The following is a 15,271-nucleotide window of genomic DNA, read 5'->3' on the forward strand; positions in this document are numbered from 1 at the left end:
AAAAATCCCCAACAAATGTGTGTCAGAAATCCCTAGCCAGTGCTGCACTGTACTGCTGTGGCTGCACTCACCTCTTGGGCATCTCTTGCTGCCTTTGCATCATCCTCATTATAGCGGTTACAGTTGTACCTTAAAGAAAATTAAGAGGATTTCAGAAAACCATAAATCAATCAAAAAGTGAAAAGAATGTAGCACTTTGACATGTACTAAGTGATTATCTAGAACCAGCATTCTATTTTACAACAGATAAACTGAGATGTCAAAGGGTTCTATTGTTGCAATAATAGAAATAAAAGACTAAATAAAGCACACTGGGAGAGCTGGCCATACTCCAAACACATATTTCAATTGTCTAAAATATCAGATCAATTCTCCATGAAGTAAGAAATTCTGCGCCTTCTAGGTAGCCTATCCCAAACCAGCTAAACTACAACCACTAGAAAACATTGTAGTACACAGCTTATTTTGTACATGTAGCCTGAACTTCTGACTCTACTTCTGAAGAGATTATCTCATCTCCTAAGCTATTCATTACTCACTGTATCTCTCTTTTTATAAACCAAACCACCAGTCAGCAAGTTACTATGTACGAGTTGCTTATGCTATGGACTTTACACATACTGTGATTCATTAGCTGTCTCTGAAACTGAATGACATGTAAAAAAGGAGGGAAGGAGGAGGAAACATGTCCAGAGAAATTAGCTCAGAGTGGAAATGACTGGTACTTCCATTTGTCCTTGTTACTACACACCTTTTGTTGTTGTTGTTGTTGTAGTTTATGCAGGTTCTCACTAAGTAGCCCTGGCTGGTTTGAGATCTACATAGAGCAGGTTGATCCCCAACTCACAGAGATCTGCCTGGCACTGCCCCCATGTGCTGGGACTAAGGTTACATGCTACCATGCCTGGCTACTATGTACCCTTTATTAGAGACTACATTCTGATTTGAGGTATTTATTTAATGCTTAACGACCAGTTGCAGTGGACTTTCAACGTGTGATTCGGTGTTTATAATGAACAGAAGCAGTTCAGGGCAGGAAGCTGACAGCTAGCATGATGCTGCAGCATCTGTTAACACTGAACCTTCTATTTTAGAGCTATAAGAAGACTTTTAAAAAACGCCATCCCTCCCTCTATCCCCAAAACCCCCTGAATTTGGATGTTAAAAGTCAACTGCCTAAGTTTTAAGAAGTGTCTCAATAGCTAAGGGCACTTGCTACTCTTGTACAAGGGCAGAGTGTGATTCCCAGCATATGCAATGGTAGCGCAAAGCCTTCTGGAACTCTAACTCCAAGTTATTTAATGGTCTCTTTTGGCCTTGTGGGCAGTTTTTGAACCATGAGTGAGCATATGTGTGATACAAAATCACACACATGAAAAATCCTCAATACATCCAAACTATTTTACTACTTTATAATGCGGTCTATTTCCTAACTTTCCCTATCCCCTCCAACTTAGTAGGGAGTCAACAGGAAGGTAACACAAATCAAAAACAGCTAACCATTTGTATATTATAACACTCAGAAACATTTTCAGTTCACATCAGGAAATGTGTCAGCTCCCATGTTTCTCAAAATATATCTACAATTTAACTTGCACTTTCCCAAATAAATAGGCAAGTAACAAAATTATCTATTAATATAGAAGGACATGGAACAATGCCATTTAACAAGGGTAGTCTTTGTATTCAAGGATTATGCATTCATGGAAACAATCTTTCCTGGAGAAAAAAATACCCAAAGAAAAGTCACAATTGTACTGAGCACAAAGATTTACTAACATTATTCCTTAAAAGATAATATTTACAAAACATTTATTGTGTGCTAAGCAAGTAATCTGGAAATAGTTTAAATAAAATATGAAGGAGGCACATACATGCAAATACTATACTAGTGTACATAATGACTACGAATGCTCAGACTTTGGTATTCATGAGGCATCCTGGAACTCATCTCCAATGGATACAATTAATTTACAACTGCATATGCAGTTAACATTAACTGTCAATCTTGACAAACTTATAAAATTGGATCAGGGGCATTTGAAGGACTATTTCCTAGTTCTAGGTAATTCTTCCCAATAGGAATGCAAGCTTATTTTAAAGAGAAGCTAAAAATAAAGATTTTTGTTCAGGGGCTTTCCAACTTTTAGCTAGACAACAAAACTGTTGTCTAATGATGTGGAGGATAAGGAAACCACACAAGTTAAATTTCTGCCATTAAACTCTAGTTTACAACCTCTACTAGATGACATATCAGATAATGTGACTTAAAAATTAAAATCATGAACTGAAAACACTACTCCACCTCTGTTCACAGTATCCCTTTTACTGTTTCTAACTTTTTCAACTAGTGAAATCTCAATGCATAGGTTTATCTCAGTTATTAATTCCTATGAGAAATATGACTACCACATACCTCTCTGTGGTTATCATGAAAATACTCTGTTGAAACAAGATTTTAATTTTTTTTTTTTTTTTAGCTCAAGTCAGGTGATAATCAAAGGCAGAAAAATCATTTGTGGTATACATCCTATAATTATATGAACTTACTCTACCATTTGTCCAACCTACCAGGCAGATCCATGTGGTTCCCAAGGGCCAAGACATACCCAGCAAAATTCTGCTTTACAGTTCTGGTTACGACAGACCATGTGATTACAACCACCATCCTTCTCAATTGTGACATGGCATTTGGGACATTCCTATGGAAAAAAACTATAGAGTTGGTGTCAATGCTATACCATTGAGGACAGCAGCTAGTTCTAGATTTCATTTATTTATTAGAGTTCATACACACAAGTTATTTTAAAAAGTAGAAAGTATCTATTAAAGACCATTAAATTTAAAAGTATATATTATTATTACTGTCTTGTTTATTTTGTTGTTTTTTTGGTTGTTTGCTCGTTTTTTTTTTTTTCATTTTTTTTCATTTGTGTTTCTCTGTGTAACAGTTCTACTCAATTTGTAGTCAGGCTGGCCATGAACTCACAAAGATCCACCTGGCTCTGGCTCCCTTGTTCTGGGATTAAGGTATGCACTATCACCACCTGGCTATTACTGGGTATTAACAGACAGAAAAATGTAATGCTTTTAAAAAATTTACTTTTATGAGCCTGTCTGTGTATTTGCCATATGTGTGCAAATGCCTATGGAAACCAGAATAGGGCATTCAATCTTCTAGAGAAAGCATTACAGAAAATGGTGAACAACCATGCAGGTGTTGGGACTTGACTGAATCAAGGTCCTATGGAAGAGAAGCTGCTGAGCCATCTCCCCACCCAAATAAAAATAATCAAAATCGTTTTGAACACATAGTAAGTTTTCCTGAAGGTAAGTATTTTATTCAACACAATGATTAGTGCTGTCACCTAGCTGCAGAGTACCTATCAGTACATGGTTTTCAGGGCTTTATATGCACCATAAACCTGCAATCTTGTAATGGTGTTACCATTTATGTCATGAATAAGTGACAAAATAGAAATAACAAAGAAACTAATTTTAGGGCACATAGGATCCATATATAAGCAGTTTGGCATACAGAGTCAGGTAAACAAGTAATCAGACCTTGACATTCAAACTGAATTCATACTGAAGCTCAAAATTTTCAAGCTTTAATTTTTTTTAAAAAAAAATATATATTTAAGATATTTTTGTTGTTGAGATAGGATATCTACAAAGCTCTACAAAGCTCTAGGTGTCCTAGAACTCATTATGTAGAACATAGAACAGGCTGTCCTAAAACTCAAAAAGAGATGTGTCTGACTACCAAGTGCAATGATTAATGTGTGCCAGCCACTATGTCTTTAAAAAAAAAACCAAAAAACTTTAAAGAAGACATGGTGTGTACACGAAGACTAGAAGATGGTGCTGGGTGCCCTGCTCCATAGCTCTCAGCCTTGTTCTTCTTAGCCACTCTAACTGAACCTGGGGTTCCTGAAATCAGCTAGGCTGATAACCACTGACCTTCAGGGAATCCACCTATCTCTGAATCTCACCAGTACTGGTTGCAGGTGCACATGGTCACACCTCTTTTTACACGGGTGTCAGGGATCTGAACTCAAAGCAGTCAAGATTAGCAAAAATAACTTGTACAGGAAAACTCAATGTTTTTACAATAAAAGAGCTACTACTGCCTTACAGCTGATTCAAAAAATAAACACCTGAAAGTGAATAAATAGGCAACCATAGGAGGTGGATGGGTGGTTGGGGGGCAGGGATAAAAGTTATCACAAGGTCTATATCAACATAAACTCACACTGCTTTCACTAATGCTTACACACTTACCCATATCCGTGGTCATTATCAACAGTTGGGGTTGGGGTGGGGTCGGGGAAGACACACAGATGAACCAACCTTTGTGTTAGCTGCAATCCAATTAGAAGTTTCACTGTCATCATCACACTTTTTAATCCACTTCTTCAACCACTATTTGAAAATAACAACTGTTAGAATATAACTAGGCTTAACGATGGCCATTTATTTCAGCACTTAAAGGCAAGCTCTAAATATAAGATTCAAAAAGCAATCAATTTTCAATAGATATATTCTCAAAGTAGGAAAATTTGTAGCTAAAAATCTCATTTATATAGGATTAACCAAACAATAATTTTGTCTGGTTAAAGTAGAGTGGGGAATCTGGAACCTTGAGGAAAAGTCAAATTAACCTAAAAACCTATCCATGGATATTTTAAGGACAAATGGGAGCCTGATATTGAGGAATGCACTTATAGACTACGTACAATGATCACTTGAAATAAAAAGAATAAAATCTTCTGTTAATTAGAACAAATCATCAGCTATTATCTTTAATCAAATCCTCAAAATGTATCATCTCCTTAAAAACAAAAACCAACCTCACCTTACATTTAACTGGATCATGCCAATTTTCGCCACAGTTAAAGCTGAAAAGAACACCAAGAGTTTAAGTAATTAGTCCTACTTAGTATATGTTAAAAAAAAAAAAAAAAAAAAAAAAAAAAAAAAAAAAAAAAAAAAAAATCAACCATTTCACATTCTACAGTTCCCCAGTACTGTCAGCAAGTTCTAAATTATTGAGAAATACCAAGCCAAGGAATGTGTTTATTTTATAGTGATTTTTTAGAATTATTGTGTACTAGGACCAGCATGTAGCAGGTATTCAGTATATATGAAATGAGAATGACTAAACACATGAAGACGTGCCCAGGTAACAACTTTGCAATCATTTTTGCTTGACTTGTTCACTCAGATTGTACTGAGAAGCTTCTAGTAATGCCTCATCGCTACATATTCTACCTTTATTCACTCAGTACTCCAATTAAAGAACAAAAGGTTAATTTGCAGATTAATTCATAACTCCATAATAATAATATATAGTAAAAAATATATTAGAAGCAAAGAGGCAAATCCTTGAATAATGTAAACAGATTAAACTTAGACCCACAGAGAGAAATAATATTAACCAATCTATTCAAAGCAAAATAAAGCAAGCCCAAAATACCAGGTATTGTGGTTCATACCTGTAATTCCAGCACTAAGCATATATACTTATTTAAGAGACATAAATGAAGGAAAAATAAATGCTTATGGGCAGGACAGCTACTGAATCCTAGGTCTCAAGAGAGGGAAAATAGGGAATTCAAGGTCACATAACACCTTGTCTCAAAATGGGGGTCAGGAGGACACAGAACTCACTGGTAAGGAGCTCACCAAACTTATAGTGAACTACATAGAGTGAAGTCAGTGAGCCAGAGTAAGCTATGAGTGTGGGATCTGTAGGGCTGCAGTGGTGAAGGGCCAAGAGTAATCAAAATGCACTTCATGTGTATGAAACTGTCAACAATTTTAATAAAACTTCGACAAAATGAAATTAGTGATTAAATGAAGTCAAGGAAATAGTTATTTCTCTAACAAGGTAGACACAGGGAATGTGATGGACAGGGAACTGAGGGGCTTCATATGTATTCCATATCCATTTCTGAACAAAAAGAAACATGGCTCAGTAAGAACATTTGTTGCTCTTGTAGAGGACCCAGGCTTGACTGCAGGCACCCACATGGTGGTTAACAACCACTCCTAACTCAGTTAAAGGAGGTCTGATTCCCTCTTCTGGTCTCTGAGGACACTGAATGCATTGTGGTATACAGACAAACAGGAAAAACACTCATATACATAAATAAATCTAACTTTATTAAATAAATCTTTATTTTTAATATAAAAATAAATTTGAAAGTAGATATGGAATATATTTCACTTTCTTATCTTGTTACAAAGGTAAACTTTATGTGCGATGGCAGGCATATGTGTGCTATACTAAAACATTTGCAAATTGGAGGACAATGAATTTCCTCATCTTTGACCTTGTTTGAAACAGGGTCTCTCTTCCATTTGTTATTGTTCACTGATATGTATTCTAGGGTATCTTGATATTTTGTTAAGCAGCTTACCAGGCTAAAAAAGAAAATTGCTAATGAGAAGTGAGCCTAAAATGAGGAAGCAGATTTATAAACAGTAATTGGGATGTGTGTTAGAAAGAAATACATTATCTTGGGAAGAAAACACACACACACACACACACACACACACACACACACACACACACACACCTTGGTGGTGGGGAGACTTGATAATGAAAAAGAGGTGTAGAAACAGTCTCAGTCATCTTGAGAGTACACAAGCAGTCCTAAAGAGAAGGTGTATGGAGCTGAGGCCAAGAAAAGTCATTCTGGTGATGGCTCTGATGAAAATGAAGATGTTATTGCAAACTAGAGGACAACTATTCACTGTAAAAAATAGAACCTTACTGATTTAACGATCTGCACCTTACTGTTTTATGCAGTGGTAGAAATGGACAAACAATGAAGTGAATATTTGATTGAATAAACATTGTTGAAGAGACAGTTGGGCTCTTGAATGTAAAAAAAAAAAAAAAGAACAAAAACTTTCAAATTGAGAAATTCTCAGACTACCTACCTATTTAGAAAAAAAAAGCCAGCTAAACACTTCAGAGACACTGAGATGTTCGCCAATATTTGGCATTGAAAAATACCTGATTAAATGGCATCTACTGTTCAGACAGAGAAAGAAGCATATACTATAGAATTCTAAAGTTCCATGTTACCAGGACAGATGACCTAAACAACCAAAACTGCCTACATATTTTGTTAGATTAAAACTCTGTCTAAATCAAGGAAATTTATTATTTTTAAATAAGTCACACAGTCTTTATTTCTTAACCTGTGACAAGGAAGACAGCAAGAGCCAGATGAAACAAAATACAGTAAAACAAACAGGAATTTGGAGACCTCAGCACTGCCATTAAGCTTTGACAGGAGTTGGATCCCCAAGATACCACCACACCCTTATCTAGCATGTTTAAGGGATAGTTAGGAAATACACACACACACACACTCTCACTAACTTTCTGAATTTTGAAAAACAAGAAGGCAGTTAACCTAGATTAAGTTTCCTCTCATTAAAGGTTAAAGTGAAATATAAAGAAAACTGTAATTATAGCTTCATTTTACCCCAATGAACAATACATTCAGCTGGTATGCTGGCACATGCTTATCCCAACTTGGGACACTGAGCAGGGATTAATATGAGTTTGAGGTCAGTTTGGGCTATGAGACTTTGAGACTGCCTTAAACAAAATACATCCCCCAATAACATATACATGCACAATGCTCCAAAAGATAAAAGCATTAAGGAAAGAACAAAAACATAAGATGTGATTTGTGTCTTACTTAAAAGAAATAGGTACTACTTTTAACTAGTACCATTTATTTCCCAGCATAAAGTTTCCCATTTTATTATGAAGATTAAAAAGAAAAGGTAAAGAAACCCTACATTAACTTCCCTCATCTAGGAAATCACTTGCTTACCAAAACTGGCGGCCACATTTGCAGCGAACTGGTTTTGCATCAGGATACTGGACTTTAACAACATGGTGGCAATCTGGGGCAGGACACCACTTTAACAGTCGGTTGCACTGAAACACAAGGTAGAACATCTTAAAAATGATAGCAAGTTAAACTACACAACATCTAGTAAGGTCAAAAGAGAAAAAAACAAAACCATATAAAATCTGCTGTAGTTTTATATAATACATATTATATGTAATATTTTCTCATAATCATCTTTTAATTAGAAATGAATGTTAACTTTTTCTGCATCTGGGGAGATACATGGTATTTCTATTTTACTGTTAAAAATGTGGTAGATTACACTGAAGTTTATTCAATGTTAAGCAATTCTTGCAACTTATTTGTTTGAATTCTGGGAACAAAATCAAGGACCACACCTTAGGCAAGTGCTTTACCAACTGAGTGAAATCCCCAACTCTAGAGTGTTGTTAAGTTTGTGGTTTCATTATTTGTTTACTTTGGTTTTAGGGACCAAATAAATCTCTTATCTGACAGGGAAGCCTTCTACCACAAAGCTGTATCCCCAGACCCTCACAAGAACAAATATGCAACAGGCATTTTTCAGTAAATACTTTTGCTTTTTAAGACAGGGTGTCTCTGCATAGCCCTGGCTGTCCTGGAACTCACAGAGATCCACCTATCTCCACTTCCCTGACTGCTGGGGTTTAAAAGGATACCCAACATGATTACGACATGTTTAATAACAGTGTAATTCTTTGCTAAGAATAAAGAACAACAAAGAAAAATACTATTAAAAAGGTAATTTAATCAGCACAGCTCAAAATAATTGTTAAGTAAGTATTCTAAATATGGTAACGGGTTCATGTTGGCTTGAAAACTAGTATTTTTGATACAGTACTTAGGAGGCAGAGATAGGTGGATATCGACGAGTTGAAGGCCAGTGGAAGCTACACTGTGAGACATTTCAAAAAACCAAGCCAAACCAAACAAAATTACTACAAAAAGAACATAACTAGTATAATTCTATTAATAAACAGTTTTGAAAGTTAAAATTAGAGAAACATAAACCACTTACCTCTACAAAGCTATTTGTTATTAAATGCTGATATTTTAATTTAACTTTTGAATCTGTGATCAGGCGCCTGAAACAAAGAATAAAACAAGTTACTAAGTTTATTAAGCCAAGTTTAACCATGTATATAAAGAAAATGTAATTTCAAAACTGTTTATACTACGGTATAAAACTACATAAGTTGAAAATACCAAAATATAGCCAGGCAGTGCTATAGTGCACGCCTTTAATCCCAGCACTTGGAAGGCAGAGGCAGGTAGATTTCTGAGTTCGAGGACAGCTTGATCTACATACAGAGTGAGTTCCAGGAGAGCCAGGGCTACCCAGAGAAACACTGTCTCAAAAAACTAAAAAAAGAAAAGAAAATACCAAAATTTCCAATTCTCTGTGGAAACATCTCTCAGGTAGTAGTCAAAACAGACTCTTTTCCATGTCTACTATATACATGGAACATAACATGAGAAGCATTAACTACCCTCAAGTTTAGGAGTCATACCTGCTTTAAAAAAGAAATTGGAATGCTACTATGATTTGAAATCAAGTGACTTTGCCGAGATGAAACACCATGAACAAAATAAACTTGGGAAAAAGGGGGTTATTTCGCCAGTTTACCATGCAGCAATACTGCTTACTGGCTCATTCCTGACAACATGTTCAACCCAGAACCACCAGCCTAGTGGTGACCTTACCCACAATGGGCTGGGCCTCCCACATCAATCATTAATTAAGAGAAAGCTCTACAGGCTTACCTACAGACAGCCCTTTTATGGAGGCATGTTGTCAACTGGTGCTCCCTCCTCTTTGATGTCTATAGCTTGTGTCGTTTATATAAAACTAGCCAGAACTACTACATAGTACTTATTCATATAAAGCACTGTAAGTTTAAAAAACGTTATTCTATAATTTAGTATCAATAATAAAAATTTTCCTTTCAAGTCTTTCGCCCTTTGATATAAAACTACAAACAAATACAAGTAATTAAATAACATTACATAACTCTCATTTACCATGTCTATGAATCTGTATTTCTTTTTGTAAATATAGAGCCACCTCTTCCTTTCCTACCTTTCTTGAAACAAGATCTCACAAAACATCCCAAAGACCTCAAAAACTCAGTTATCCTGCTCATCCGCCCAAGACACAGACACACACAAATAAAGAAGTTCAAAACCCAATAGTCACAGCATTCCTCTCTGATCCTGTAACTCCCTGCAATTCAGCAGATGGCTCGATAAATTGATGGGCAAAGACCATATAATGGTCATTCCCCACAAATTGTCTTGTGCAGTGTCTAACACTCACTTCTTTGCCTCTCCCTACTTCAATCTATGTATTTATGTTTACAGTTGTTAAGTAACATTTTAGAAGTTTAAATTACTTAGGCTTACCAGTAAGCAATATATTGTTTCTCCAGCATTATTTGTCAAAATTTGACAAATGGTTTAATTTTTACATTTCAAAACTTTTCATTTCACGATAAATTTCCTACGTAGAATATCAAATTCAATACCTCTGCATTTTTTTTTTTTTGGCAGAGAAATAAAGGGGCATTTATCTTGTTCTACTGTAAGACAAGCAACTCTAAATCACATATTATTCTAAACATAATGAAACTTTGTTTATCAAAATAAATCATCTCTCAGAGACAAAAGGCAAGCCATTGAGGAAGGGGCTGAAACATATACAATAAAAATTGCTATAATAGACCAAGCCAAATTTAAAAATGGGAAAATCATTCCAATAAGTACTTCATTAAAAGGGGTATGGAAGGCTAGAGAGATGACTCAGGTAAAGGCAAGTTATTAAAAGCTTGATGAATTTGATCCCCAAGGCCTATGCAGAAGAGAGCAATTCACTTCCACATGTGTGCCATGGTATGCATACACAATAAAATAGCTGTAGTAAAAAAAAAAAAAACCAAAAAACAAAAAACTAAAGAGTTGCCTAAACTGATATAAATGTAAAAGAATGCTTTATTTTATCTACCACATTCCCACAAGAATGGCTAAAAGACTCAAACTCTCATATTTGGTGAGGAATATATACACACATTTTAGAAAATAATTTGGCAGAATCTACTAAACTTAAGATATTTTGGTCCAGCTATAACCCAAGGAATTCAGTGTATGTCTGACAAAAGACATATAGAAATATTCTTTAAAGTTTTATACACTGGCCAAAAACTAGCCACTCAAAACTTAAAATCTCAATTATTCAGAGACTCAAACATTATACAACAATAACAACTACAGATAGACACATACACACCATGCCAATGAGGAACATATCCATAACACAGAAGAATTCAGGCAAGCCAGCTCAGCTGAGCAAGATTGATGATCCTTGGAACCCAAAGTAACAGGAGAGAACCACTCCCAAAAGTTGTCCTCTGACATTCTCATATGCTCAGTGGCACGTGTGTCATCACTCAAAATTCACATGCACATGCACACAATAGCAAATAAATAGCAGGGAGTTAAGAACTGCCTAAAATTGATGGAACAGTGCTTAATTTTAAAACCACCATTTGATCTAGTCGTCAATGGGTCTATGAGCCAGGGAGAGATTGAGAGATTCTAGGATCTAACCCTAAAACAGCTATAGTCCCCAGGTCCCCAGTAGACATGAAAACAATGGATGTAACTCTAATAAAAATGAATGGCAATGAGACTGTCTGCCTCTAAAATCCAGACTTAAAAATAAAAGGTACACGCCACAGTATGTGGAATCAGATCCATCACAATTCCAGATGATACTGCTACAACTGGTTAGTCAAGATGCAATGAAACAGCTGGACATGGTGGCATAAACCTGTAGTCACAGAACCCCAGGAGGCTGACCAGGAAAATTTGAGTTCAGAGCCAGCCTAGGCTACTAAGTGAGATGCTACTGTCATAAAAAAGATGGGAGTAATATACTACTTGAACATCTTGAAAGACTTTATAATATATAGATAAAAGTTTGTTTTTATCCTTAGATCCTAGAAGAGATACATATATAGTGAAATAGAGACCCTAAGTAGGTAAATAAATAAAAAAAATCAACTACTACAATGAATAATAACGTATTTGATCATAAGTAATGAATGATACATAATTTTCACTAAATTCATGAAAGCATCAAGGAAGAAACTCTTGTGACAAAAGAGCTCTCAAAGTATACCATCTGTATAAATCTAGATGAGGCTAATATATAGAGAAGACCATTTAGGCTAATAGCCTTGATGGTAAATGAATTTTTAATGAAGGCCAGTGATAGTGATGATAATATATTTCCTAAAGTACTTATTCAAAGATGCTAAGGCATAAAAAAAGTGGAAGCATTCAATTACCACTGTTAAGTATTTAAGAGGTCTGGAAATGTAATTCAGTGGTAGAGTTCTTGCCTCCCACATCATTGCCCTATGTATAGGTTTGATCTCCAAAAGTAAGAAACAAATAAGAAATCTGAGAGTTGGAATAGGGAAAAAACTTGGTGGTGGAGAGTAGGCTTAGAATGCAGGAGGCACAGTATTTAATTTCCTGGATGATGAAGAGGAAGTGGGAGTGATTTAATAATCTAAACAGTACTGAGACTCCAAAGGATCAGTACATTCAGAGTATGAGAACAGATTCAGTCAATGTAAGCAAGGTAATTTTGGGTCATGCAGCTCCAAAGTATAGGCAACAACAAAAGTAAGTAAAGTAGAGGGTAAATTTTGAAACTTATAGGTTGCTGACCAAATCAAAATTTAAATCAAACCAACTTCTGAATAACAACTTAAAGGACAAATGCACTAGAATAATTAAAGATTCAGAAAGAGTAATAACCATGATAAGCCATTTATCATGGTAACCATTTTATTTTGCAAATAAAATGCAAAATATTTTCATGAGACCAAGTCCCTGTATAGCTGCAACAGAAAATGTAAGAGAAGATAATTAAAAGGTGAACAGCATAGGATGACATCTGTAAAATACGGGAAGGTCATGAAACTATGAAAAAAAAAATCACTTAGGAGCCAAGGGCAACTTCCAACAAAGATGGCCTGGATCATGCAGATGGCAATAGGAATTAATGAAAGAATCTATTCACATTGAGGGGAACCTGGAAGATATTATGGTGAACGAAGTAAATTTGGTATAAGAGTGAGTACTGAAGATAGGAGAAAGGCAAATCAAGAATACCATCAAGGTTATTAATCTGGGAAAGTCCTTACCACCTAGTGATAACTTGAGAAGCAAAAGCGAGTAAAATGAGGTGCCGGCTGAGAATGGTGTAGGCGAGGCAAGGTGCAAACTGTGAATATACACATGGAGATGGCTGACAAGCCTGAAGATACAAAAGTCTCAAATTCAAAAGAGGATTATGAGTTGAAGATACAAAGTTGCATATTTATAATGTATGACCAGTAGACAGTTAAACTATTCTATAAAGAAACACCAACTCAGCAAACAGTCAAAGCTTATACATGAGAGGAATGGAAGCAGGGAGTATAGAAAACAGCACAATTTACTATCCAAAAACATCCCACCATCGACTAAAGATTATGTAGTTATGTAGATTATGTAAGAGAGGAGCAAACTGCATCCCACACTCGAGGGAAAGCAGTCTACAAACTAACTCTCTGTGAGAGCCCAAATGTTTGAGTTAGCATAGCCTTTTATAAAGCTATTATGATATAAAGAAATTATAAAAGTTTTAAATAATAAAATCAGTAAAGTCTCTCAATAAATAAAATCACCACAAAACTATTAAGCTAGAAATTGCATAGTTGAAAAGTATTAATTTTAGCTCCCCAGCCCTGAAAAACAAAAAACGCGGAAGTGAAATAAAATTCTGACTGAAGGTTTCAACAGACATAAGATGACAAAATCAGATAATACATAATAATAAACAAAATAATAAAAGAATGTTAAAATCTATTGACCCAAGATGTATCAATAAAAATCTTTTAAGTCTTTGGAAAGTAAAAGGAAAATGTACTAATGAAAACAAGCAGATCTTCCAAGAAATGTGTGTCAAATAAAAACATCAATGGGTGTAATGAAAATGGAATCAATAAAGAACAGAAATAGTATCATCATTATCATCATCACCACCACCATCATTGTCATCAGCAGCAGCAGCAGCAGCTCAGCGACATGAGACTGCAGTGCATACAGACCCTCAGCACCTACATATATGAAGGTATCCCAGTATTAATAAATAATGCAGGGACAGGGATCCCTGGAGCAAGACAGCCAGCTAAAGCAGCTGAAGCAGAAGTTCAACTGAGAGACTAAGACTCCCAATGTTAGCCTTGGATCTCCACACACATATTCACACTACTGCAAGTGCATACCCATATAAACATAGACAAAAAAGGGAAGATGTTTTAAGAAATAATGGGGCTAAAAAAGCATGGTGATATGGATACATGCAATCCCTGCATCTGAAAGGTAAGGCTAATACGAAGAGTCCAAGGTTTTCCCTAGCTACATAACAAACTTAACGCCAGCCTAGGGTGCATGGGGTCTTGTCTTAATAAACACAACAAGCTAAAAGGATAACTCAGTAGCTAAGAGCAGCAGCGGTTCTTTTATTAGAGGGTCCAATTTATGTTCTTGGAACCCACATTAGTTGGTTCACAACCACTTGCAACTCCAGCTCCAGGGGGACCTGATGGCCTCTTCTGAATTCTGAGAGCACCCACAACATTATTCCAGCACTGGGAAGACAAGGGGCAAAGGGTGAATTCGAGGCCATATAGAGTTACATAGTGATACCCTGACTTACCTCTACCCCATGAAATAAACAAAACATTCAACTTTTTTTAAATAAATATTTTTTAAGTTTTATTTATTATTATATGTAAGTACACTGTAGCTGTCCTCAGACACTCCAGAAAAGGGCATCAGATCTCATTATGGACGGTTGTGAGCCACCATGTGGTTGCTGGAATTTGAACTCAGGGCCTTTGGAAGAGCAGTTGGTGCTCTTAATCACTGAGCCATCTCTTCAGCCCACATTCTCAACTTTTATTAAAAAACAAAAACAAAAACAAAAACTTCTGAGTCCAGAGTTCAAATAGCTGTATACAGGACAAACACAAATGGAACTACCTAGACAAATCAGAATCCAAGCCACAGCACCAAATATGAGGAGAAATTACTCATTAAGTCATCAGAAACATCAGGAGGCAAAAAACTAATAAAAAGTGCTAATAATTATTAAAAGACCAAGAACATATGCATTTGAAAAATGTGAAAAATGTCAAGCATCAACTTATAAATGCTGCAACTTATTCTCCCCCTGGTACTTTATTCCCATTACTTTAGATATTACCAAAAGTCTTTCATCTTTATCTAATCTG

General features: G+C 35.7%; 1 protein-coding gene across 2 annotated transcripts in view; it reads right to left on the bottom strand.

The window, feature by feature from the left end:
* Positions 1 to 15,271, bottom strand: part of Arih1 (ariadne RBR E3 ubiquitin protein ligase 1) — an 87,929-nt gene that overhangs the window by 11,329 nt on the left and 61,329 nt on the right. For both annotated transcript variants that reach the window (XM_031345452.1, XM_031345453.1), the window contains 6 exons: positions 8,941 to 9,007; positions 7,863 to 7,969; positions 4,859 to 4,901; positions 4,354 to 4,425; positions 2,572 to 2,702; positions 72 to 129 (listed from right to left, as the gene is read on the bottom strand). In XM_031345452.1, the coding sequence (XP_031201312.1) occupies positions 72 to 129; positions 2,572 to 2,702; positions 4,354 to 4,425; positions 4,859 to 4,901; positions 7,863 to 7,969; positions 8,941 to 9,007 (478 nt within the window). The remainder of the gene's footprint in view (positions 1 to 71; positions 130 to 2,571; positions 2,703 to 4,353; positions 4,426 to 4,858; positions 4,902 to 7,862; positions 7,970 to 8,940; positions 9,008 to 15,271) is intronic.

The sequence above is a fragment of the Mastomys coucha genome, unplaced genomic scaffold, assembly GCF_008632895.1.
Source record: "Mastomys coucha isolate ucsf_1 unplaced genomic scaffold, UCSF_Mcou_1 pScaffold23, whole genome shotgun sequence".
NCBI lineage: Eukaryota > Metazoa > Chordata > Mammalia > Rodentia > Muridae > Mastomys > Mastomys coucha.